At 34.5% G+C, this 26,251-nt stretch overlaps 2 protein-coding genes across 2 annotated transcripts in view; one reads left to right on the top strand and one right to left on the bottom strand.

Annotated features, from left to right (window-relative positions):
• Positions 1-410: 410 nt before the first annotated feature.
• On the bottom strand, positions 411-5,599 carry LOC113496414 (solute carrier family 12 member 8). Its single transcript, XM_026875609.1, has 11 exons — positions 5,240-5,599; positions 4,640-4,820; positions 4,314-4,459; positions 3,847-4,102; positions 3,537-3,741; positions 3,220-3,454; positions 2,413-2,606; positions 2,159-2,261; positions 1,777-1,923; positions 1,520-1,698; positions 411-1,262 (listed from the first exon to the last, which is right to left on the bottom strand). Exons 1-11 carry the CDS (start codon positions 5,426-5,428, stop codon positions 1,100-1,102), a joined length of 1,998 nt encoding a protein of 665 aa, XP_026731410.1. The 5' UTR covers positions 5,429-5,599; the 3' UTR covers positions 411-1,099.
• A 3,428-nt stretch (positions 5,600-9,027) lies between these two features.
• The window catches only part of LOC113496528 (lachesin-like), a 63,812-nt gene continuing 46,588 nt past the window's right edge, over positions 9,028-26,251 (top strand). The window contains exon 1 of the mRNA XM_026875772.1: positions 9,028-9,875. Coding sequence (XP_026731573.1) covers positions 9,713-9,875 — 163 coding nt within the window. The 5' untranslated portion in view covers positions 9,028-9,712. The remainder of the gene's footprint in view (positions 9,876-26,251) is intronic.

Here is a 26,251-nt window from a genome sequence, read left to right as displayed (position 1 = left end):
ATAGATTCTAGCATATGCATAAATATCATATAGATATCAGACAGCATATCGGTATCTTTCCACCCTTGAAATTAGGGCTTAAAGAAAATGTTCTAACCGTGTTTTGCTTAGCGCGGCGTAATAGAATGAGTCATGCACATTGTCTCTACAGAGCAGCAGATCTTTTTGCTCGATAAAATCATATTTGCCAAAACATGCTTAAACCAAAAGGTACAACAAGGTAATTAGGGGCACATGTAACGCTAGGCTACGTTTTAGTTGCACAGACTAAATTACTTAACTGATTGAAAAAATCGTTTTGAATTCAGTCACTTCGATTTAGTAGTGGGCGATTGCATTTTTCCAGGAGTGTAGAACACTGTTCTAGTATATTTTTAGTCTTTATTTTATTGAAATGTAAAAATAATAAAAATATAAAAATAATTTATTAATAAAATGGTCCAATTAGATATTATCTTACAAACGTAGAGTACAATTTATAATAAATATATAGCTTTATTAATAATTTCTTAATTTAAATCTTAACAAATTCTAGTGGGGACATAAATTACAAAATAAATTGTTATGTACAGCTTAGATCAGTCATACGTTACAATATTGTTAGATAGTTTATCAGCAGTTTAATGACGCGATGTCGTTAATCATTTAGAACATTTTTCCTGAAATAACTAGGGTACTTATTATTGTGCGGAAATTTTACTATAAGTAAAAATAAATCTTAAAAACATTATATAAAAAGCGTCAAGTAGATAGCTAGTCACGAAAGTATATTAAAAAATTTAATGAGAATAAGTAGTTCATGTTTTCATTAGGAAATTTATAAATCGTATTCATTAAAATAATTGTCAAAAAGTATAAAGTATAAATGCAGGTGTATAATAAGCCTAATAATCACAATTTAACCGAATATTGGAATTCTTCATTGTCTGCAGAAGACGATAATTTAAATAGCAGAATATAATAGTCGGAAATATAGAAGACTGGAATTGAAGATACTTAGTACAAGAGCTCTATTTGATCGAATATTTTAGCAAGTTTTGATTGACGTATTGTGTAAGCTTACAAGTAGCAATCTCAATATTTTAAAGCCATAAAGTCCTTAACTATCGACGCTGACGAGATGGCTTTGAAGGGCAGTGGACTGATGGTAGCGGCGGCGTGATGCGAAGTCTTCGTTGTCATCGTTCAATCGCTCCTGTTCTAGAGTTATATCTGCATGCACCGGGGTCACAACCAACTGTTCGTATTCTAAAGGCCTCTTTCTGTGACGTAAAATAATGAAATTAACTTTATTATGTTCATTGTTTATATTACACATCTCATTTACGAACGAGTAAATTTTTAAACCTGACAAAATCCGACTGCGAATCTTGGTACCTAACAAAACTTTAAAGAGTTGAAGAAATATACATATATAAAGGTCAACATAGAGTGTACATGCATATTAATGCCTTCTGACGCAGTTGGGTTATAAATATAGTCTACGATGGTAGATACTCTATTATCAAAAATAGCTTACCCTATTAATTGTAGGAAGGAAATTTTCATCCAATGGAAAAAGCGGAATTCGGATGCTCTTCCTGGTTTCAATGCTGGGTTCGCCGCCCCAATGTAAAGCCAGAACAACCACAAAATAATGAGGCAGCCGAGAGCGTAGCCCCAATGGACAAGAAACATGAGCAGTAACTTTATTGCTACCTGAAAATAAAATAAATGACGGGTGGTTTTTTTCTTAAGTCTGAACCTACTAAGTATCTCTTTTCTTTTTTCACTTACCCCAACAAAGGATAGCCAACGGTTACATAGGTGAGAGTACCAGTTTTTGTTTTTGGAATGAACGCTAATACTTGGTCGTCGAACGCCGTCTCCGTTAGACATCCGTCCGTTCATAATTGCAGAATCCGTTGGTGAAGGTGTGAAGTCCTAGAAGAATTTGAAAATTTAATTATAATTATATACTTATAACATGGTTTTATTTATGCGGAATTGTGTTTAACTGTAATGGTGTTTATACTGTTTTACTTGTAACTGTATTTATTATGCTGTTCTAAAGTAAAAATGTATTTAATTTGTTATTAACATTGTAGGAAAAGTATTGACGACTCTCGTTCTTATTTTCGCCACTTTTTTAAAGTAAATAAAAAAAAATCTCTCTTACCCCAACGTTTTTATGCCTTATTCTTTCCGGGAACAATAAATCCAGATCGCTTCCAGTGGCGCCGTACACTTGAGTGTCACGTTGTGATGAATGACCTTGATACCTGTTTACAATTTTTAATTTTATTAATATGTAAGATTGAAGGACAATAGTATTCGATCATTTCACAAACTTAAAATTATTGCAGGGTTTAAATAATACATCTAGGTTTTACCTGAAATGTATAATGGTAAAAAAGAAAACAAAAATCATACCTCATTTCGCGTCTATGTTGCAAATCAAAAGTTTGAGCGAGAGCAAAGTACGAATAATCAATGCAAGCATATGTGAGGAGGAACGGCATAGTGACAATGGGTGCAAGTTGGTTGATGTCACCGATTATGATGAATGTGACTGTTACCACGGCAACTACCACCATCGAATATACTGGTACTTTGTTTGGACCTCTCTGTAAATAAACATGGCATTATCTAGACTTATTTGACTCGTTTTCTATGCTTTGGTATAAGTCTATTGTGGAAGTTGAGCTTGAAAGCCTTCGCGAAAACTAGTATCAGACAAGGTCTTGCCTTTCCTAATAAGTAAATAAACTGTTTGAAAAATATTTTTTTATAACCAAGTGAGTGAGTATTACGTCGTTTTAAATTAACCTACTTTATTTGAGTACATACTTAACTTTTACTTCAAATTACAGTAACTAACGTTAAAACTAGTTTATATTAGGTGTAAAACACAATTTTGTAATAGCCGGTATTTTTTATTTCTTTATGATCTGATGGATGAATTTGGGTTGGGTATACAACTAACTACCTAGCATTATAGATGAGTTATTAGTTACATTACTTAAGGCCGCGTTAAACCAAATGTATAGACAGCAAACTATTGTTAGAGCATAATTTTATGTTACCTATTGATCTTGATTCATCATGAGTCTTACCAACTAAGTGTGTACAAAAAAGTTAGGGCATGGCAATACAATTTAGTTCAATTCTGATAGGGGGCAGGTTACTAAACATTTGGTTTGAACGCTGCTTAACAAATATTTCCTTTTTTATATTTACCCCATGTCCAAGAAATTCTAATCCTGGTATAACTTTTTCATTGGCAATGCTTTGTAACACTCTTGGTGTTCCGTACATAGCGCCCAAACACGAGCTCATGGAGCTGACATACAATCCAGCAAGCAATAAAACAGTCACAGCTGAAATATCGGCTGTTATCGATAGGTTTTTAAGCAAACCTTCCCGGGTAACTGTAGCTGCTAATGTTACTATGAACATCAGGTATAAAAACGTCCTGAAAAATACAGAACAGTATTTAGATGTATGCTCATATGAATGCAAAAGTGTAATTCAAGGATTTTTCTAATCTAACATACCCTGTTCCAATTGCAGCCAAGGAGCCATTTGGTATGTTTACAGAGGGATTCTTTAAATCTCCACTCATATTTATTCCAGCTAATATGCCAGTGATGGTGGGGAAAAACACTCCAAAGCATTTGAACCATGTGTAGCCATCTTGGTAGGCTGGCCATGTATTATTAGCTGCAACACCACTAAGCCATCCTTTGAATTCAAGCTGTACTGTAAGAAGAGAGAAAAACAATACAATAATGTCATTTATAATTGGGTAATTTTTATAGCTTTTTAATGTATCAAATTTAGTCACTGAATTATTAGAACACTTACAATGAGGATCTGTAGGAACAGTGGTGAATGATCCCACAAAGAAGTCTAACGCTGCTAACATTATGATCATGAGCAGAGCAAATTGTAACTTCACTACCCATTTTACACCAGCCACATTTATGGTACCCAATAGTAGTAGAGCAGCAATAGCAAAGCCTCTTGACACCCACTTGTGTGTGTCACTCAGCGGGTCATCAATGACAAAACCAGCCATTGATTCACCAAAACCAAACACATTTAAGGCACAACCAACAGCCTGAAACAGAAGTGATTATTTACAAATAACAAAACTAATTGTTCAAATTCAAGTAAGAATAAATGGAAATTAATCTAAAAGAACCTAAACTGAAACCTTTTTCAAGACTCTGAGATAAATGATTTCATAAGAAACCATTTGAAGTAGTTTTGAATATTTTTTATTGATTATCAGGAAAGTAACAATAAAATAATTTATTTATATTTCATACCTGACCAAAACAATAAATCATGCCAAGAGCTCCACCCATCCTAGACCCTAAGGTGTGGGCTAGCAAGAAGTATACTCCACCACTTTCTATTCTGCATCGTTCACAAATTCCCACAGCTGACAATACTGAGATCAATGCTACAAAAACTGCAAAAGAAACATCTCAGTTAAGTATGTATGTAGTGAGGTCTAATGTAAATAGATTGCAAACTGATAATATACTTTAATATAGACTTGAATTTATCAAATAAATCATTGTTTAATTAAATGTGAATTTTAATTTTTTGCTGTAGCTGTATTATTTTAATTTTAAGTCTTGCATTATACCTGTAAAAAGCACTATAAATATTGCATTTACTAAGCCAGCTTGTCCCACTATCCATCCTGATCGTAAGAAGACAATGACACCAAATATGTTTATGAGACATGATGTGAACACCCCATCCCAAGTGCCAAACAGTACTGGCTGGGATATGAAGAAGTTTGACTTCCACCATGGTACATCACCCTGAAACACAAGTACACAAGCACTTAGAAAAAGAAGTATTGCATATCATTCTTTTAAATCTTTCCATTCATTGATTAGATAAGTGTGGTATTAGTATTTACATGTTTATAGCGATTGCCATCTTTTGTTAAGCAAATATAGGGTTAAATGAAAGTAAATGAAATTCGTAAATTAGTCCAGTTTCAATGTTATTATAATTTTATCTTCATCAGACTATTACTAGCATGGATGAAGCAAAAAAAAGGATGTGATTATGTATTTAAATTAACATTATTTTGTTAACCTTCATATAATTTATTGTGAACTCAAAACTCGAAACTTAACGCAATTGTTTACATTTGCACAGCAGGCACTACAATAAAATAAGAACATTATATTTAGGGCAGGGCACATTATACAAGTTTGTAGGAACTTATTACCTGTATGTCTGCAAAAATTTCATTAGCTCCTGAAGCTTGGTGTCCACCTGTACCATATTGTGATTCATTGCCCAAATCCACGAAGCCTCCGGATTGTCTTCTCATACGAGCTCTATCAAACCCTGGCTCTTCACTTCGAAAACTATCTATATCTAAATCATTTCTCCTTTGGCGATTACTTTGATCCATTGTAATTTAAATCTTAAAGATTACGTATGAATACTAATATAAAACATTGAGACACATATCTCTAGCGACTGTTTACTTATCATGAAAAGTTACAGCGCGTACACTATTCAGGTGTTGCAAAACGTCATTGATGACTAAATAGCAAATTTATAAAATTGATGAAATTACGGGAAATCTACTTTCTTTGTTTCACAGCCGAAACAAGCAATAGCGAAAATTTTAAGTAGTAATTTGTATGCTAGAATTATTACATTACAACCTGGAATGCTTCACTGTCAATACGTTGACATTAAGCGGAGTGACATTGTCAGAAAAATGTCAAATATTCATAGACACGCAAGACCTTACCATTAATTTACTGATTGGACATCTAAGTATTTTGTCACAATAAACTGAATCCGCATAAAGACTTTTTTTTGCATATCTTTCAAAGAAAATTATCCGTGCTATATGTAAAAATTCGTAAAAATATTAATGGAACAATTTATTTGAGAAAAAAGCAGCTTCCTCACTGAATTTAAACCTTGTATAGTGGGGGTTTAACCGATATTTAATTTACATACACAGTACTTATAACCCAGGCGTAGAATAAATATCAATAAACCATATAAGTACTTGTCACTCGCAGGCGGCAGGTATGGAACAAGCATAATGTTGCATAAAATGGTCATAAGCGTGGAGACATTTTCTCAGCATATTAGTGGAGCTAAATCTAAAATTGAATCATGCTATTTACTTTTACATAAAGCAACATTACATTATATGGTGCAAGTATATTTAATTTGGGAAGTGATTGTTAACATGATTTATAAATTAAAATGTTGGTAACTTATGATCGTAAAACAATCACAGTTACACGCTTACACAATTACAATTCATCAGACCGTAACGAGGTTATCTTTTAAACAGAAATACATTTTTTTTAACCGACCAAATCGAAATTACTGCGCTTTAATGACATCCAATCAGAATTTGACGATGGAATGAAGAGAAGTTGAGGACAGAACCTACAACTTTACAGGAACTTTTTCTCTGTTAAAGAAATTGCAGCAGGCTAATCTCCAATCTACTACTTTTTTAGACCTCTGCATTTTCCATCAACATTTCTATAGAAAGAGCTGTGGATTTTTTTATTACTACTCAAGTTTAAAAGCATATAAATAGGGGCCGATACTTGTAAATTTAAGCTTTTATGTTCCTTTTATGTTGTTTAGTGGTTTAACGTAAGGCTGGATCGATTTCGATGGAATTTGGAGGGGAGGTATCTGCCACATAGGCTTTTTAAATCCGAATTCGTTACAGAAGGTTTAGGTACTTCTTTGCAGCTATAACCGACATCTATAGAAACGAAGCCGCGAACAACTGCCCGTAGGCAAATAGAAGACAAAATTAACAGACCTATTTCAACTAATTAGTTCCTACTTACCTATTTCTAGATTTTTGCAAAAAAAGCCGTAGGTATCGAAAGCAGATACACTTAAGTTAGGTTTTGTAATTCACCATTCATTACGAAGTTACCTACTTTGTCAAACTTAGATTACGGGGAAGAAAATGTTGAATGCTACTGAAGTTCTTTTATTTTGAACCAGATCGAAGTAATGTGGGAAGTTCAAGTTGTGAAGAATTGTGAACAGGAGAGGGCGCTAAAATGTACACGTCGTCGATTGTATTTTGTTTACCTCCCCACCCTGCCGCTCTCATACCTCAGGCACAGATTACTAAATAGTTACTACGTAACCTCAGGTTGTAATTGGCACTTACGCAGATTATATAAATCTATTAATAGAAAAGTGTAAGGTAAGTAGATAAGTCGCATAAGACGATGTTAGTTCGGGAATGGATCACAAAAATCTTCTGCTTACATACAACCCAATATGATGCCATAGGTTAAACGACTTCGAAATGAAACTACTGAGCCAAACTTGATGGTGGTACCAAATTACCGCTATTTTACGTTAAATGAAAAAAGAATCAACAAAATCGGCTTATCCATTCCGAAGATATGAACACAAAAAAAAAAAACAGAATACGGACGAATTCAGAAACTGCTTTCAAATTTTATTTAAATGCTGCATTAAAAAAAAACTTTCCTTTACTCTTATGTTGGACTTATGATCCTGTACATAATACATAAATACAAACTTTTAATATCTGACCTGCAATAAAAAAAGGAAACACATATTCGAATTTAGAAAATATTAAACTACATAATATGAAGCTATCTTAAAACCACATCTATATTTTTTTTGTCTCAGATACCTACTTATCTACAAAACTGAATTACTTAGTGCAAAAAAGTTCGTAAGTTACACTTATTATATCATCGAATAGCTTAACTTCTGCCAAAGTGTATTCCGAAAACCATTAAAACTTCTGGATATTACTGAACTGTTTCCGTGTTCTTGAGAAATGCCGGTTTTATCCGTACTTATATGCGAAGTTACAGGTACCTTTCTTTTAGAAATCTCGGTCGACTTTTAATTTACGATGTTCATCCAATTAAATAGATACCATTCCGACCTAAGGACTTTGAAAAGATCTTGCTTTAACATTATGAAACAGTGTCTAACTACTTTTCGTTAACGTTAACTTTATATGTAAGTATTACGCTGTTATTAGTATTACAAATTAAATTAATGAGAATAAAGCATCAGATAACTTATGTGAGCAATAGAAAATGGATGAGGCTGAAAAGAAAATGTCATTGAACCTAGATTAGAAATTAAAACCTACCTTTATTTTAGTATTATGCCTCATTTAATAAAATTCTTAGATTTTTTTTTGTATTTGACTTATAAGGTCTAATCTCACTTATTTTTTTCTTCTGTGTTTAAATATTTTTCTCCTGGATGGCAAAATTATTTCAAACCTGACCGTCTTTTGTTATTTCTGAGACAGAAATAACAACATTTGTTGTTTTAATGACAACAACCTTTAAATAACACATATACACATTAAATGTATACAGGTATTTATCTACTTAGGGAAAATCAGCTTTGTTTTCCAGAGAACAGAAATTCCATCAATTGACCCGGTTAAGTTAATTATTTCATTAAGTTTGTTCCAGGGTCGAAAGTTCGGTCAAGGTTGGCAAATAAGCAAAATATTATAGGTATTGATGTTTTACAACGAGCGGGAATAACACAAGTTCATAGTTTGACATAATATTATTTGTAGGTACCTACTTAGATTTGTCTTTTTTGTATGTTATATGTATTTAGGATTTTAAGTTACTTGGTATGAAAGGTTTATATAAAAATACACTAAATTAATACCAAAAATACTAAACAATATTTTTATTAAAATTTTATACTAATTACCTATACTTCAAAGTTTTTGTACAAGAGATAACTCTACTTTCTTTTTGTATTATGATAAATCCTATTTTGTTGTCCGCAGGTTTTCACTACTCTACGTCAGCTAGAATCAAATAATAACCACTCTAAGCAAGTCCCTCAAATAACGTGATTCAAGGAAAACCGTGTCACCCCCCAACCCGCCCCCGCCCTAAAGATAAGTGCCAACCTGAATTAAATTATATTCCGGTACGTATTAAAACAAAATAACAGTCAGATTGCCCTAAAATGTAGAGTACAAAGTAGAAAAATGTCTTAGCCGTATTTTACAAGTTAAGCTAAACCTTACTACAATATCTTAAAATGTATTCAGGAATATTACAATTTACCCGAAAAGTACATAACATTGCAGAAAGGTAAATTGGTAGGTGAAATAGCCGGGAGTTGGGTCGGTACTTCGACATGGTTCCGGGCGCTATCTTAATCGTCCAGCGTTTAAGCATATTTATGTAGCAATAAGTTATCAGGAGCCTAATTACGGCCGCGAAACCACCTGTCCGCTATCATCTGTACATAGGCCTTCGCATATACTTCCGTGCGTCTTACGCGCGGGCCCTCCCCCGCGGCGCGATTGGTCCGCGAGGAAGCTGCGCGCGCAGTGGCCCTCCTCGCGCCGGGTGTGAGACGCGGCGACTTCGAAGGAGCCGGTCGCGGCGCGATGTGCAGCCGCCGACAGTACTGCCGCGACCGAGTCGCCACGTTGCCGTCGCCCGCCGCACACGATACGCCGCCGCCGACACCGACGCCGCGACGCGTCCGCGCGATACGCAAAAACCATTTTAAAACTTTTTCTATAAAAGCTTTAGTTCATAGTTACTTTAAATGGTTGAAACTATACAACTGTTATTATTTTGACAACTTTCAGAAACTTTAATAAGTTTTGTAGTGGAAGTAAATGTTTTAAAAGAGATTTAATTGGTGATGTGATATGGCTAGGCGGCGACAGCTCAGTAATTGCGTAGGGGTGCAGTGTGCCCGGCTGGTGGTGGCCGGGTGCGCGTGGGCATGTGCGCTCGCCAGCGTCGCTGCTGAAGCTCACGCTGATGTTGATACGTCCACTGGACTCGGCGACAATACACTCACCAACTCAGGTACACTAGCTATATTGAAATAACTTATGTACCATAAAAACTCAAAATTAAAGCCAAAAGTTTCCAGCGAGAGATTACGGGTGTAGCAAATAGTTGTGCTTCTAAAGATAACAGGCTTAGAATGTTACGCTCTCAGCTTGTCGTCGGGTCTTAGGGTAGCGGGTTTGAATCAAACGCTGAACTTCAAACCGTCGAGAAATAAATACAGCTCAAAAATATTGGACGCTGATTTTCACTTTAACACAAAAATAATACCCACCTAACTTTTATTTACGATAGCTACGGAGTAATATAACTACTGCTCATATTATGCTGAATAATGAAGTCATTTTATTATCAGCGCACTACTATAAATAATAATATTATCAGCATATAACAAGTGTCAAAGCGAGAATTATAATCACAATGCGCAGAAACTACTTACAACAATTTAAATGTAACAAATAATTAATAATTTTATACGAAAAAAATTCTCTAGCTAAATCTTCGGTAGGTAGGAACAGTCTCGTTGTAACAAAAAGGGAAGAAAAATATTAAATTATACAATGATGAATGAATGTACATAATTCAAAGAAAATACCTACAAATATCTGCCACTGAAGTTATAAAGAGAGAATTGAAAGCCAGTCAATCTTAAAGACAAAATTGGATTGAAACTTGTTTTGTGATGAGGGGTAGAGTTCTCGATTAATTAATTTTGTAAAGCTTTTAAAGATCTATTTCTTGTATGGAAAAAAGCTGGCTAGGATCATGAGTTATTTTTTGTTGTAGCTAATGGAAACATATTGCGCTTTTTTAACTCTGAGAAAAGCGATTTTCTCACCGTCCTGGGTTAAACCACAGGGGAAAAGATACCCCGGGTCACGTTAAAGTACAAGCTAGAGTTGATGGGCGTAGTCTCTATTTCATCAAATCTAAGTAGTTAACCTGAAGCAAGTTAAGGATTTTTTTACGGCCAATCTTTAGTTTCTTTTTACTGACTCTACACTTGCAAGCGAAGTTACTTAGTACTTACTCCAGGTGACTTATATTTCTAGTAATATAGAGTTCCTATAAGCGTGATAAACTTCAAGTAGAGAATCATTCATAATTTTATAAAGCAGATTAAAAAAGTAGAGAGCGTAGAATATTCTTTCGCGGAAACTTGTTAAATACAATTGATTCTAGGAAGCTTTGCTTCATTTTTAACACTTAAACATACCATGGTTTTTATTGCATATCGTGAATTATACGTTTTTATTTATTTTAAATAGTAAGCTCCTTAAAAAATGTTTAGGAGATACTTTAGGGATAAATTCTTTAAATAATTTTCGAATATTTTTGTAAAATAATACACGTACTCTATAAATGTAATAGAATCGCACCCTATGTAACCTTAATCTCAATGGGTGAGCATTAGTTAGAGCACCAACAGCTCTAGCGATCCCTCTCGGGAATACAAATGTGATGGTTTAGTATTATATTCTGTTATCGTAATAAAACATGTTTTACACAAGGCATAAAATATCACAATGGTTCGAACCGCACATTAACCACAGACACTTTTTTATACTTAGCGGGACTTTGTACACATTATAATTTTTGATGTGTAGATTTAACATGATGTTTAAATAATAGCCGTTGGATTGTGCCTCATATCCTATGCAATATTAGTTGCACTAGTCTATTGTTCCGCATGCGAATAAAAGGCGTTGTATAAAATACTGTGATTTGTTAGCTAATTAATATTGTATTACTTTGATATCACGTTATTGTATTAATTTATATGGAAGTTTAGAATTCAGGTTTATCGTAGCTGTTCAGTTGTAGGGGTCGAAATAATGATTTCTGTGTATTATCCGAAATTGAAGTTACTAACAGTACAGTACACCGTATAACCCATGGTGTAAATGTAACTTAATCACATTCTATCTTAGCTCTCTTGCTTTAACTAAATCTGGCTTAGATTTAGTTAAACTAAAGAAATATGACTATAGTAGAGAAGGTTTTTCTCTATCATAGTCATATTTATTTAGTCAGGTGGTCACTTTTAGTTAATGAATTTACTGCCGTGAAATTTTGGTGTTTGAGAAAATTGTTAATTGGGAGTAGGTAATATAATGTATAGGGTGCGTTATGTTATTAGCTACATCAGCCAATATCTAAGCGGCTAATTAACACTAAACATTAAGTTGAATAAATTAAAACCTAACGTTGGCAGTTTAAAATTTGTTTCGTCATCAGATTTTTTCTCATTAGGAGGGTTTCAGGTAACCTAGATATGTGAGGGTTTTTATTTATAAATATTTTATCTGCGATGCATCATGATTTTAAACCAAGGACCAAACCTAAAAGAGAAGACGCCTACGCATTTATCAGGATATAGAAATAAGTCGTCTAGTTTTCTATTAAAATACAGCAAAACATTATTACCTAGATAAAAAAGTGTTTAACTTAGTTCATTAATTGAAGAACTCTCTACGTCACAATGTCACAAAGAAAAAAAACGCAAAAGAGAAATATATTTTGTCATTATTTAATAATATTGAATATTGTCTTCAAATATTTCTGTTATTACCATTTCAACGTTCTTCGTTAGCGTGACGGTGGGCGGTCTCAAAATAGAACAACACCTATTATGTACTCCTTACTTATGTACGACGTCTTTTAATAAATCTTCACTGCAATAACAATTTAAATTGTTTTCCTGGCATGCGTTACACAATTTAAGTTATAAACCAGCTGTATGTATGTAAATTGTATGTAGTAGCGGTAAATATAATAAAAAATCAAAATATTTTAAGTATTTGATAGAAATCTTAAAGATAATGTTTGAAGAGTTATATTTTTTTTTAAATCACCAACCTTATTGAGAGGAATAAGTTCCTGTGTACGGTTCTTAACCCGTAAAGTACCTTTTTTTTTAATCCGGTGTTATCGCAACTGTTTTAGAGCCACTGATGAAACTATTTAGTTTTCGGTCGAAAATTGATTTTCACCAGGCCAATAATCAGTGTCTTTGTAACGAGGACACCATGTGTAAGGCTTTCCTATTTTTTTTCTATAACTTTTAAAAATTACTTTAGCGTTACAAATATTTGGTAAAAGAGGGTAGGTTTGTATCATTTCTTACAGCTGTGATTTAAAACTTAGAATTCAATCTGGGTTGGAGAAAATCTGTTTCAGATTCTTCAGATTTTTTGGAATTAAGTTGTTATAAATTGTCAGTGATGGTATAAATTGTATGATTTTTGTTTTTTGATCTTGATTATTTGAAATTAATCAATCTCATGGACGTTACAGACGAAATAATGGTGTCTGACTTTTTGCGTATCTTCTTCAATTTTAGTGTTGCAACGGACTTTTAAATACCTTTATTAACGCTTCTAATATGGAATATAAAGATTAGCTTGAGGAAGTCCTGTTTGCAAAATTACTTTAAATATTTATTCCATCAGATTTTAATATATCTCGACCCGTACAAATATCAAAATAACTCCTTAAATCAATCAAGACATAATTTTAATTACAATGCAAACAACTTAAAATAATTGCGTTCAAAGTGTAGTAATTATACAGATGCATGGTTACATTAACATTACACGAAATCGCGTTAACAGTTAGGGCCCGTGCATCAGATAGTCGGAAATAGTGATGCCAGTAATTTGGCCAGTCATAAATTACTCGTTTAACTGAATTACGCGAGTTGAAAGCATTCCGCCACTGTCGAATGCGAGCTGTTTTCATTCCCGTTCTACTCGCACGACCACTGATACGCAGACATCCGATGCACTTTACAAATGAGCTTTGAATCAACAAAATTTCATTTGCGAACCATTTGCCGTCAATATTGTGTCAATCTTAATAAACAGTACGGGAATCCTATCAGATAGCTGGACACATGATACTAACTTGGTTTGTCAAGTGATTTCAACAGCAACAACGTTGGAAAGGAAAGCTTTTAGATAAATCGGATGACGCCTGGACGCATGCGGCCTTATTTCGTTCACGTATTGAATTTACTTTTTAATTCTGAAAGGACAAAAATAAAGTAACTGTGTAAAAAATAACAAATCCTATAGCCCTTTGCCTTATTAACTTTAAGATTCTGTTTGGTCAGACACACACCTATAATGAGCCAATAATATTATTATTCAGGAAGCATGGTACGTTTAATCAATCCGATTGCTGAATTGAGTAAATCGGTAATTACAATTCAGATTGCAAAAGAAAAACCTTTTAAACATATTGCTCAGCGCGAACAGTTTGTCGTAATTAAAAATGTTATTAATGCTGTTATTTTTGAAGCTTGTATTGTGTGTTGGTGAACTATGAGGTGGAATACTGTTTTATTTCTGAGAACGTTGAGCATACCAGAAAATATTTTTTGTTTTGATTAGTCTAGCTTCATAGAGCTACTTTTTGATAAACTCTTTATTTATGAAAAAAATACCCGCCAAGTGTTGACTTCACCTCACCGACGGCGCTGACTATTGCTAAACTTAATTTTTCTTGTTATTTGCTGCAAGAGCGGTAAACGTATTACAACAACTTTGAAAACTTCAACTGCTTAGCTATGAGGGTTTATGAGGTAGTCTTGGTAACATATACGTGGAGAGGTGATAGACAGTGGAGCTTTAGTAATAGGATTCCAATTTTGCTTTTTGTTTACGGTCCCTTAATCGATAACTGCTCATTTTTAGGTACTGTCATAAGTAGTATTTTTGTTTTTGCTTGGTAGGTACCCAAAGATCAAGAAGCGTTTTTGTATCTGTTTGTCTATCAACAGGCTATCAGGTCTCTGTGAACCATGTGTTTCTGTTTCCGTTATCGTCATAAAATTTATGAGTTTAGAAATTAGAAAAACTATTTTTCTCAAAAAAAAAATAGTTTTTCTAATCTATTTGTACGAGACTTTAAGGTTACATTATTTGCTTTTTTTTACAACAATTGATACCAATCATTTGGCCAAAGTTCTGCTAGGTATTTGCTTTTCCTTAATAAAACAATTGACTTCAGATCTATACGTAATTAGCATATCGTTATCTGAGATTCCTCGGTGTTAATTTGTTGTAAACTACTTAATGACTAAAGCGCCAAGCTTCATAGATAATGCTAGAGCGATACTGGGATCAGATTTCTGGATCGACTTAAACGAACCCTGGCTGTATTATCTTAATTGTTTGTGTACATAAATTACTAATTAAATAAATAATACTTAAGTAAAAAAGGAAGCTATTAAAATCTTGTAATTGCATAAAAAATAAAACATTATGTATGTGAAAAAATCAACCGTTAAATTATTACGGTCCGTGAGACATAGTCTGGTGACAAGGTGGCAAAAGTAAAGACGGTGGAGTATAGGATTAGATTCCACTTTTACTTTTTGGGTGTGAATTAATAAAAATGATCAGCTGACGTTATTCTTGCTAAAACGACTTGATCAATTATTTGGTTTGATTCTATTTTGTTATGGGGAGGTTTACATGGGCCTTTCCGTTTGTGCAATCAACTGTTTTTGCATCACAAGATCGGCATTTCTTAAAACTTATAGAGTTTTAAGAAATGCCGATCTTAAATAGTAAGAACCCAGAAATTATCAATTTAGATATTCGTTATACCTACTTCTTGTTGCATTACAAGCCATCATTTGATACCCATATTTAGAGATATGTAAAAAGAAGGTAATGCGCTGCCATTTTATTGAAGACCATATTTAATTTTGACTTTCATTATACAGTGAAGAGTGCTCTGGCCAAGAAGGAGACGGACGTGTCGTCCTGCATGTCCGTTCTTACGAGGAATGAGGGCTTGGCTTTTAAACCAATCTTTCGGGAAGAAGTCCAAAAGGACATAGGCCGGTCAGAGTCGCGCTGAAGCATGAGCAAGCGATCCCGTGGCTCTGGCTCAGGCAGTTGAAGGGGCCCGGTGTGGTTTTAGTCGGTGGGAGTCCGACATATCCTCGTTTGTGATACACCCCGACACAAGGATTAGACCTTAGTGCGGGAGTGTTTTTAAAGTCCGACTCACACTTGACCTATTTTTTAACAAGAGTTGTGTCAACTTTTTGGTTCAACTTTAAATAAAGATTTTGCCTTGTCCAAATAAACTCTTCTAATATATAAAATTCCCGTGTAATATGTAAAAAATCGTTCTAACATATAAAAAACCACGATGTTAGTTACCGTACTCCTCCGAAACGGCTAAACCGATTTTTACCAAATTTTATGTGCGTATTCAGTTGATCTGAGAATCGACTAACATCTATTTTTCATACACTAAAAAAAATATTTTAATTTTTTGGACGAAATTGTTTGTTTTTTTATATAATGTGGCATTAAAATACATATAAATAGAAAAAAAAATATATTTCTACCAAACTTAACAATACTAGGTGCGTCAACTAGCGTCAACTCATTATCTCAATTCTCAATACAGTAGATAATTAAATCAATCATCTGTTTATGAACTAAGTATACTTGGTAATATATACTTATTGTTTCATATAAATATAGTTTACTTTCACACTCATTGTATTGGATTTCATCAATTAGAGGTAATTTTATATCGTGGATAGTGTAATTATTTTATTATTATGTTAAAATTAGATTTTTCAATCTCTCTGAAATAATAGTAAGTATCTAATACGATAAGAACCAAAACTGTAGTATTATGAACTGGTATATGATTTTTAAGGCGGCGTATACCTTGTAAAAAGTTGTAGCTGTCATAGATGTTGTATTTCTGCTGCCGCTCTAGCAAAAAATATCTAAACAGAATTAAATAATGATATCTATATAAAATCCATTCTATATTGGGGTTCCTATCCCAGATACATGTTTTTGTAGATACCTAATGGTACGAAATCTTCATGCGCAAGATAGACTCGAACTTTTTTTATTGTAGGTCTTTGTTACTATCTATATTTATACAAATCGATGCCTCAAAGAATAAAACTATGATCATATGATAACAACATTAATCACACTGTTGTCAAAACTTCAAAATAGTGAGAATTTGTACCGTGTTACAAATATTCTTGAGGGTTGCGATAATTCTACGTCATGCATAAACGACGTTTGAAACTAACCAGATGCAATTTATTCCACAACTCAGAGCTTCCATTCAGCGAAGTTCCTCGGCCTGAACTACCGATAACCGAGAATAGTGTAACGAATTAATCAAAATTTCACCTCGGGGCCTAATATGAGTCATGATTTCTGGTAGCGAACAATAGAGGTGGAGGCGCACTCGAACTGAAGTTGAATCACTACGTACATTCGGAGAGAGTTCCTTTGTTACGGAACCGAGTAATGAAAGCGCTAGCTGATAATAATTTACGAACAGCAGAAGTGTCGCTGTTTAATGGCGAAAATAGGGGTCCGAGGAGCATTCCAGCGCGGGAGCGGGCGCCGGTGCCGACTGACAACCACGCCGACAGCAAACTAAAATAATTATCATCATTGTCCCTGGCCACGGCGAGCGCTTTAATTGTTCATTTACATTTGCAACGATGATACCAGTTCCGAACTATTTCGCTCGGCGTTTATTTTACTCTCGCCCGTTCCGCTGCCGTGTTATTGTTCTGAGTTAATGGCCTGAAAAATAGAAATGATTCGCAATTTGTATGATGTTATTGTTGTACGTAAATTATAGCTATAACTTCATTTCCCTGCATGATTTATATCGGGAACTTTTATGGGCATTACAATGGATAAGTTTGTGATACTTGTCCTGCTTATTCAACTAAGGAATATCTTATATCCAGTTAATTTACATGCGATGCTACAGGTTTGTGATCAACTGTGGGGGGATCTAATATGGTTAAAGGCTTTCTGTCATTTAAACATTTTATTAACCTACTCTCGCAGCTAAGTGTTTGCATAATGTAATTAAATAAAGACATTGAGGCATGAAATGAAAAGCAATATCATCTTGATTTCTATCAAATTGTAGATAAACTTCAGTACCAACTATTAAGGACGTTTACCGTTACATACGCTGTAACAGTTCCGCAGTGTGTTAGGGGCACATTGCTAATACAAAATGAAATTACAAGAGATGTTCGCGGAGTCCTCCCACGGCATTAATTTGTATCAAGAATTTGTAGAGATTTAGCTTGAGCCGGGACGGAGTGTTCATCGCAGCCGGCGAGCGTTAACACTTATTAAGGGGGTGCATCCCTGCGACAGATGTAGGGGAGGGCCCGCCATTTGCGTAATGTCAGGAATGGTTACACTCGATTTAATAAAACTCCGACAGCATTTCATTCTGAAGAATTTAAGAGTCAATTCGTTTTAAACGCCACTGTAGTATAGCGAGAAAAAACCGTGAGCCGAAACGTGCCTCGAATACATTGCCAAGGCTTGGATTTCTTATCGGTAGCAATTGAGATGAGTACTTATGGCTTTTCGAGTGGCTCGGCTTCGTTTAATTTGTTGTTTCAGCGTGGAATTTATATTACCGTCTCCCCTCACTTTACATTTTTAGGAACGTGTTCCTTATTGGCAAGTCAAGGTGAAGACAAACTTTGACTTCGTATTTTTGCTTTACTTTGAGCACTTCTCCGCGGAGGTTGTGAATAGTAAATAGATCGATGACCACAGGTTTGCAGCATGTAGTTTGCGGTTAACCTGTTGACTCGTTGTGGTTGCGATGTGTACCACACGTACGTACGTGTATAGTGCGAGCTATTAGTCATACCAGCTGCGGATAACTGGTCCTCGTTCATTATTCAAGTTCAGTTAGTTTCTGGTGCGTACTGCGTCTCAAGTTGCGTGAGCCCGCTCAAGACATAACTCTCAGCGTTCGATCGTCTCTGGCTGGGATATAACATCGTTATTTTATATCTCCATCTTTATTAGAAGCGTCTATCAACGTTCACACAGGGATTTTTCCGCAGGCATCATAATAGGACTGTATAAAATTATAGTGCTATACTCATTTTACTTGCAAATATAATCACATTATGTCCAAGCTTTGTGAGTCGGTTCAGAAATTAATAGCAACACAGAGCGTGTGTCGATCGAAAAACACAAGGGGACCACTCAGCAGATGCTTATCTGCACACGCGTTCTCTGCGCCAACCGAACTCTCTTCCCACCGAGTAAATATCTTGTTATTACTTCGTTCAATTCACGACCAATAATATTTTATAACAAGCATTGGCAACATTAAATAACTTTTGAAATTGAATACCAAAAATATATTATATACCTATACAAAGGTGTGGGTAGCTTACTAGACGTAAATAGTTTTGATAATTTATATTTCATAAGTATTGTTTAAAATTGAATACTCTTTATATATAGCCTTGCGCCTGCTGACGGACTACGATACGTGTTTGGATCAACCCTGTACATGACGAGGGTTAAGGCGTGCTGCTGCTATTTCTAATTTAAATGTTATTTAAAAAAATGTAATTCTTTTGAAACAATTTTAACCACTTTGCGCTTGAGTTTAAATATTTATAGCATGCAATTTACATTCACTTTGATTTCACAAAATAGTTTTTCTTTCTTACTTATTAAAACTTCTTCGTTTACAACAATAACAAACTATTATTATAGAAGAACTTGAGCTTTACTATGTAGTTTTATGAATAAAGTTGAATAAAATAAAACGACACATATGAGTGCTAACAGATTTACATAACGATCATAAACGAAATATATTAGTAGTATTGTCAGCATCCAGAATCTAATTATCCATAAATATGTGAGTCTGTACGTATAAAATAATATAAGTAGGGTTCTAAAGGGACATTACACGAGCGTTTCTAGTAACATGTGGCGTGTAAATGTGACTAAACGTAATTAATGATCGATTGTAGCTTGTCGACCATAGAGAATGGTCCGCACCCTCCGCAAATCTTTACCGCTTCAAAATGGGACTCCCCAGAGACTACAGCGCCTTTTAATTTGCCAGTATTAGGGGTGTACCCCGTATCGCTACCGTTATTCCAAAGATTATTTTTCTAAATTACATATTTAAGTTCGTTATTGATTAAAGTAGGAAATGTTTTAAAATAAATGTTTTTAAATATTTAAATTGCTGGTATTTAGGTCCTTGTAAAGTTTACAAACAGAGTAGTATGCATTACAACAGCTGTTGTCAGTAATAGCTAGTTAAAAAAAAGATATTCTACAACAATTATCAATATATAGCAAACCCTAGCGGTTACAAACTATAGCTTTTCAATTTCTTTATTTCTCATTGAAGCACTATAACATTATAATTCAGATGCTTAATATTGAATTTCTTAAAAAATATGTAGCATTTCCAGTAGGCAGTTATCCCTATACGCTTAGTTCAGGCTAATGGGAATAGATGGCGCTGCCAACCACAGCTGCAAAATGTACGATGTTTTAGAAGAAAATATAAAACGATTAAAAACCTATGCGTATTTTGAAATCTGTACGATAAGAAAAATGATTATTTAATTTTTTAAAACATAAATCATAAATAATCTTATTAGTACTCTATCCCCCGTAGCTCTATAACAGTTTTCCAGATAAAAGTAGGTGTTCCTACGTTTTAATTCAGATTGTTAGTTACCTGCATACAAACGCCTATAGAATATCAACTGACACGTTTTTTGTTAATATTTTTTTTGTGAGCAGGTTATTTAAAAGTAATGATTAACTTTCACATTTAAGTGAAGATTAGATACATTATTTTCAAGACATATTATGATAGTAAAACGTACCTATGAACAAAATAAGACTTCAAAAAGCACGTTCGGAACATCCGTTTCGAAAATCTTGAGACTACGCCTTAGGGTTTAACAGTCGTGTTTCTACAAAATACACAGCCGTTCTTGTCGAATTTTTAATCGTATCGGTTCGGGAAAATATCATTTGTCCTCCTTGGTCGCCCCGGGGTGTCGGGGTTCCCGGCTCCTAGCTCCCAGCGGTGAGTGACGTAGCCGCAAGATTTTAAATTCATTCCATCCTGCAATCATAAATTTTATTTTGGTATCATTCTTGGATATTGAAAACAATAACATTTATATATGCTTGTAGCATACTAGTTTTTAATGATCATTTAAAGATTTGCGTAGTTAATATTGGACAAGCCGAATTTATGCGCGCTGTACTTTACTATACTGTACTATAATTATGGTAGATAAATGCAATCATAAATGTATTTGCTTGCCAAAAAAGAATGATATCGTTATTGGTGTACCGGCGTGCGGCTCTCTGGGAATATGAGAAGGCAAGTCCGGCGTAATGTTTATTTGATACAAGTAATCGCCACATGATGTATGGAAGCGATCGGCCGCGGTCGCTCGCCGCTCACTCACCGCCGACGCCGACGTAAGGTTTATGATGATTATTCGATCTAAATGATGATTTATTACAGGATTAGGCAGGCACACGGTCCATTTTGTGGGGAGATTGGCTTTATTTATATTATAATACCATCCTCACATTAAATCGGCAAGAAATCGGCTTTACTGAATATTAATCACTGAGTTATTTGTAAAATGTTTGTAGGGGATTTATGAAGGAAAAAATTGATTTATAAATGTCAATGTTGTTAACTGTGCTCACTGCTCTGTAATTTCATTTCCATGTTGTTATCATATAATATGGGAACGTTTTTTTCGACTTTATTTAAAGTTCCCCAGAAAAGTAAGAGAGATATTGTTCGTTTTATGTTCGCTTATTAGAAGAAAATAAACTTAAATTTAGCGGGTAGCATGTAAGACATTGTTATAGTACAGAAAAAACGATAGCAGATAGCAGCATATTAATCGTTCTCTTAAAGTTCAATCGATATCAAATCACCTGAAACAGCTAAAGAAGTACATTTATTCAGCATCTTGTAGTGTTTTCCTTCAAAACAAAGTTGGTAATCTTTATATTATTATCGTTACTCCAAAAGGCAATTTAATTTACCTTGTTCCCAAGGTTTAAGAATTTAATATTGGCAGCAGCTTGTTTCAATGGACGGATGCTTTTTCATTCTCATAATTTTTGAACGCAAGATAACAAATTAAGATTTTATAAAAGAAAGTGGTCTGAGATTCCTTGTTCAGATATTGTCCCCGGCGGCCAATGTAGTAAATAACCATTATAGCGAAGGACATCCTCAAGCTTGTATCCAAGACAAAGGTAATCACATTATAATTTCAAATTAACCTAGTTGGAACCGACTTTACGAAACAACAATATAATCTAAAGTTGTCATTTTAATTTGTTGACAAAAACGTTTGTTTGTAACAAGTTCGGTTTTCTTGACCTAGTGACATATATAATTTACATAATTACTATAATTAGACATAAGCGGGTGAATTATTTTAAAAGATCTGCTATATTCATTGCATAACTGACCGTGAATTCTACGTCCTAACCATTGTTTTTATTTTCAAGTTATAATCATGTTTTCCATTTGGATTGCGCAAAAATGCAAAATGCATAACTTTTAACTTTGGGCAAAGAATAACAAAGACGCCATTTAAATTACTTTAATATAAGTTTGTTTCTTTGAATCGCGATGTTGAGGGGAAATTTTCGGAATTCGTCTTAAAACATTTCTTGGAAAGAAGAAGCTTCCAACGTTGGCAGGAGTTAGACGGGCCTCAACATGTAGAAAGTAAAATATGAGGCTACAAATAAACTTGCAACAAACACCGCACTAAAATGTGACCGGCCACTGTTCATTGAATATTTTACAAACTTGCTAAGAAATTACCTGACATGATGCGACTGCATGAATACGAACTTGGCAGTTGGACTTCCAACTTCAATCCTAATTACTTTAAAAGAACTAACTTAGGACGAAGATATATCTTCATCTGTACTTTCATATGCGTTTCGTATAATTACTTAATATGCTGAAGCTAGTTAGGAAAACTATTAATTAATTAAAATAATCAAATAAGTTTCCTTTTTCAGACGTAACACTTGAAATACTTAGTATAAGCGATTACGTAAAGCCCAGACAGTTAAAAAGGATCAGAACTGCAATCGTCGATAATACAGTAGTAGGTAACATGCCCCGCGGCGACCGTTGATTCAAAAGAAAGACAAGTAGAAAGTTTCCCGCCGAAGACATGAAATCATAGAACGATTTCTTTTACGACTTCGGTTTCAACTTCATAGCGATGAATTATGCAGAGAGGAGAGAGATTTCCTGCGATAAAAGTCGTAACACCCAAGAGTCTTCTAAAAAGAACTCTTAGAATATGATAAGGGAACGAACATAAAATATTTAAATTTGGATTTTTTTGTCAGAATTACTGTCTACCCTAAATATTGATATGCGTAGAATATCTAAATATATCTGAGTAAAAGATAAATATGTTGTAACTTTCCGGCTTTTAGAAATGTTGATATTAAAAAAATAACCACACCATGCAAATACCAATCGTTAGAATGTGTGATGACCGTTGGGGTATTACTTACTACTTGTTCAATTTCAATTATTAGTTGAATTTACTTATATCTATGGTATGAACATAGGTAGAACTTCTCTAAGTCCAGCAGACGTTCGCAACACTAGATAGCATGCTTCGGTATTCTTTTAATTGGTATTGCAGCGTGGAATTGAACCGAAAGCGAGACCGCCGCAGTCGCCAGACGCAGCAGTGAGCGGGGTGCGCCGTGCGCGTCCTGAATACCTAATTGACTAATATTAGTTGTTCCGAGGGGGAAGTTCCTTAGAGGTGAGCACAAAACTTGAGACAAAGAACACGTACGAGCCCTGTAAGGGCTACTTTTTAACTTTTAATACGCGAACTTGATCCATCACTATAATACCATTACTGTAATATGAAAATGATCTAATGATCAAACCGATTCTACTTTTTTTTCTGTCTTTTTAAAACTAGCTCAACTAAAACTGGAAAATATAAACCACCAGCATAGGAATGTTTGAGCAACTACTCTTAAGACTTAATCAGTACTTACATACAAGCGGTAAAGTTTAGCACTCACTTGACTGAAAGTTAGTTCATAAAAGCTATATTGTATCCCTTTCAAGTTGCAATAAAGTGCCCTGAGCTCATAGTACGTACTTCGCAAGAACGTAGGTTTCAAATGAAATAAATTCCATTAGCGTAATTGGTAGCAAAAGCGAGTTATAGGCCTGTTTCTCGAATCGCAGAGCGAGCGCTCGCCGGTTTTTAGTCTACGGATGAAGCCTTTTAATGCCACAATGACAGAACAATCATAAAAAATGTGTCCTCGTTAATTCTCTACAATATTGTTTAAACTTTGGAAATAAATAAAGCACAAGATTTGTGAGTTGCAAAAGGCAACGCATTCCCTGAACACAGTTTCAGGTTACTTTGTTATGCTAATCTTCATAATTCTTTAGGCGGAGAAAGTTGGGGCGACTTGCTTTTTTGAAAATAACTTGTAATTCAGTCGTAATTTGTTACGCTGTTGAATGTTTACTTACTCGGACGAAGTTAAAACCCGCAGGTTTACCGGTATCTTATTATTTAAACTTTTACATATATGTATCCTAGTATTGATTTTGAGATGCAAAAGTCACACGAATGTTTATAGTTATTAACAATTTGTACGTTTTCCTTCTATCGTAATTATAAACTCAATAATCAGGGCGCCTTGTTCCTGAAACTAACCTGACAGTTTTGTAAAGCTCCTGCCTTGTTCAAATTAACGAAGAAAACTTCTCGATCAAGTCCGTCTACCTGAAAACACAAAGTAAACTCCGTGCCTTCGCAACTTATCCATTAACTTAAGTAGTATCTGTAGACAGCATGGGAGAGAATAGTGCCTCCGCCGCCGTGTTAGAGATAGTTTGAGCGTTAAACGAAATTTATGATATTAGATTGATTGGTTAGTATGTACATGTTTAGTTAGTGGCCTTTTGTCTTACTTGTTTACTTAGTATTTCACTTGGTTCAAACTATTTGTAATTTATCATGCGCATAATTTGATGTGAAAGAAATGGCTGTACGACAGTCCGGAGTCTCGAGTCACCCTTTATATTGTGCTGTTGTTGAGGAAGCCTGATCAAGCGTAACATTTTCAGAATGTTAATGTATATCTAGTAAAAATTTATATGACAATATTTCAATAGGGTTCTGATAAAATCACAGAAGGGTTTCTTAGCGGATGGTTAGTCAAGGTTTAAAAGTCGTGTCATGTTCTCAATGAAATCTTCATTAATTTCAAAAACTTCCAACAATTTCCTTTTGACTCGAGACCCGAAAATGAAAAATTATTTCTTGAATTTTTACTTTACTTAAAATCTGCACAACGTTGTAGTCGACGGCCGCTTTATTATTTATGACAAGGAACACGAAACTCATCTCGAGTTATAAACTTCTTGGAATTTCTCCTGAAGTAATACAGAGCTATTATTATGATGTCCCCACAAAAAATATTCGCTGTGTAGCGGGGCCAGGGTCGGGCACGGGGGAGCACTGCCGGCTGCCGACTGCGGGTGCCGGGTGAATGTAGTCCCGCAATGGAGTTCAAGGGGGACAGACGTCTCCGACACCTATTATGGAAAACGTCATTTCAATTCAATGCTCCCGAAATACGTAATAACAAGTTATCTAATAAAATTGTCGTCATAAACACGTAAGATGATAATGGAATTTATATTTTTAATTTGATTATACAGCTAGAGGCCATGAAACTATGAATACCCATTGTTTCTTATCGCAAAATTACTAAATTGTCTTTAAAAAGGAATTAAAGCACATGAAAAGGTAACCAAAAGAGAATAGTCGAGATAATATCGATTAGCGTAAGATTGCTCACGAGACGTGTGCTTACCGAGGATTTGGGAATGCGCTCTCTATGCGGTGATCTTTTTACGACTATTCGACAACCGTAAACTTTTATCGCATTCCTTATCCGGGAAACACTGCATTCTAAGCAAGGCAAGGGTTCTCTTCCCCTAATTGTTGATAGCTTTTAAAATTTATGTAGGTTTTATGAGATCATATCTGCTTCATGTTGTGAATTCTGTTTCACAATTGTTCATATTATAATTGTTCGCTTCGGTCATTTTATTTGTTGCACAGCAATTTGTCTGAATTGGATCTTTTTTCTGTTGAATTTTTAGATAATTAATATCTCATTTGCAATAGTTCTAATCACTTAGTTTAATGGGTGCTTAGTTTTATTGTTGTGTCATTTTGATAGGTCACTTAGCTTTTCTGGCGGGTGTCAAGATTTTGTAGAGCCTATTTTAAAATTTAAAGAAGTAACGTCTTAATGTACTTATTTATGAGGTTAGAAATAATTAATCTATACTAACCATTGTTCTGACGAAACTCAATAGAAGTAAACATATTTTTATCTTTCTTAACTCCGACGTTACCTATACAAAAGAAATACATACGGCTTAAATGGCTTACGACAATAAAAAAAGTTTTTGTGATGTTTTTCTTCCAAACCACTTAACAA

This window comes from Trichoplusia ni, chromosome 8 (assembly GCF_003590095.1).
Source record: "Trichoplusia ni isolate ovarian cell line Hi5 chromosome 8, tn1, whole genome shotgun sequence".
Taxonomy (NCBI): Eukaryota; Metazoa; Arthropoda; class Insecta; order Lepidoptera; family Noctuidae; genus Trichoplusia; species Trichoplusia ni.
This window is presented reverse-complemented; position numbering and strand designations above follow the sequence as displayed.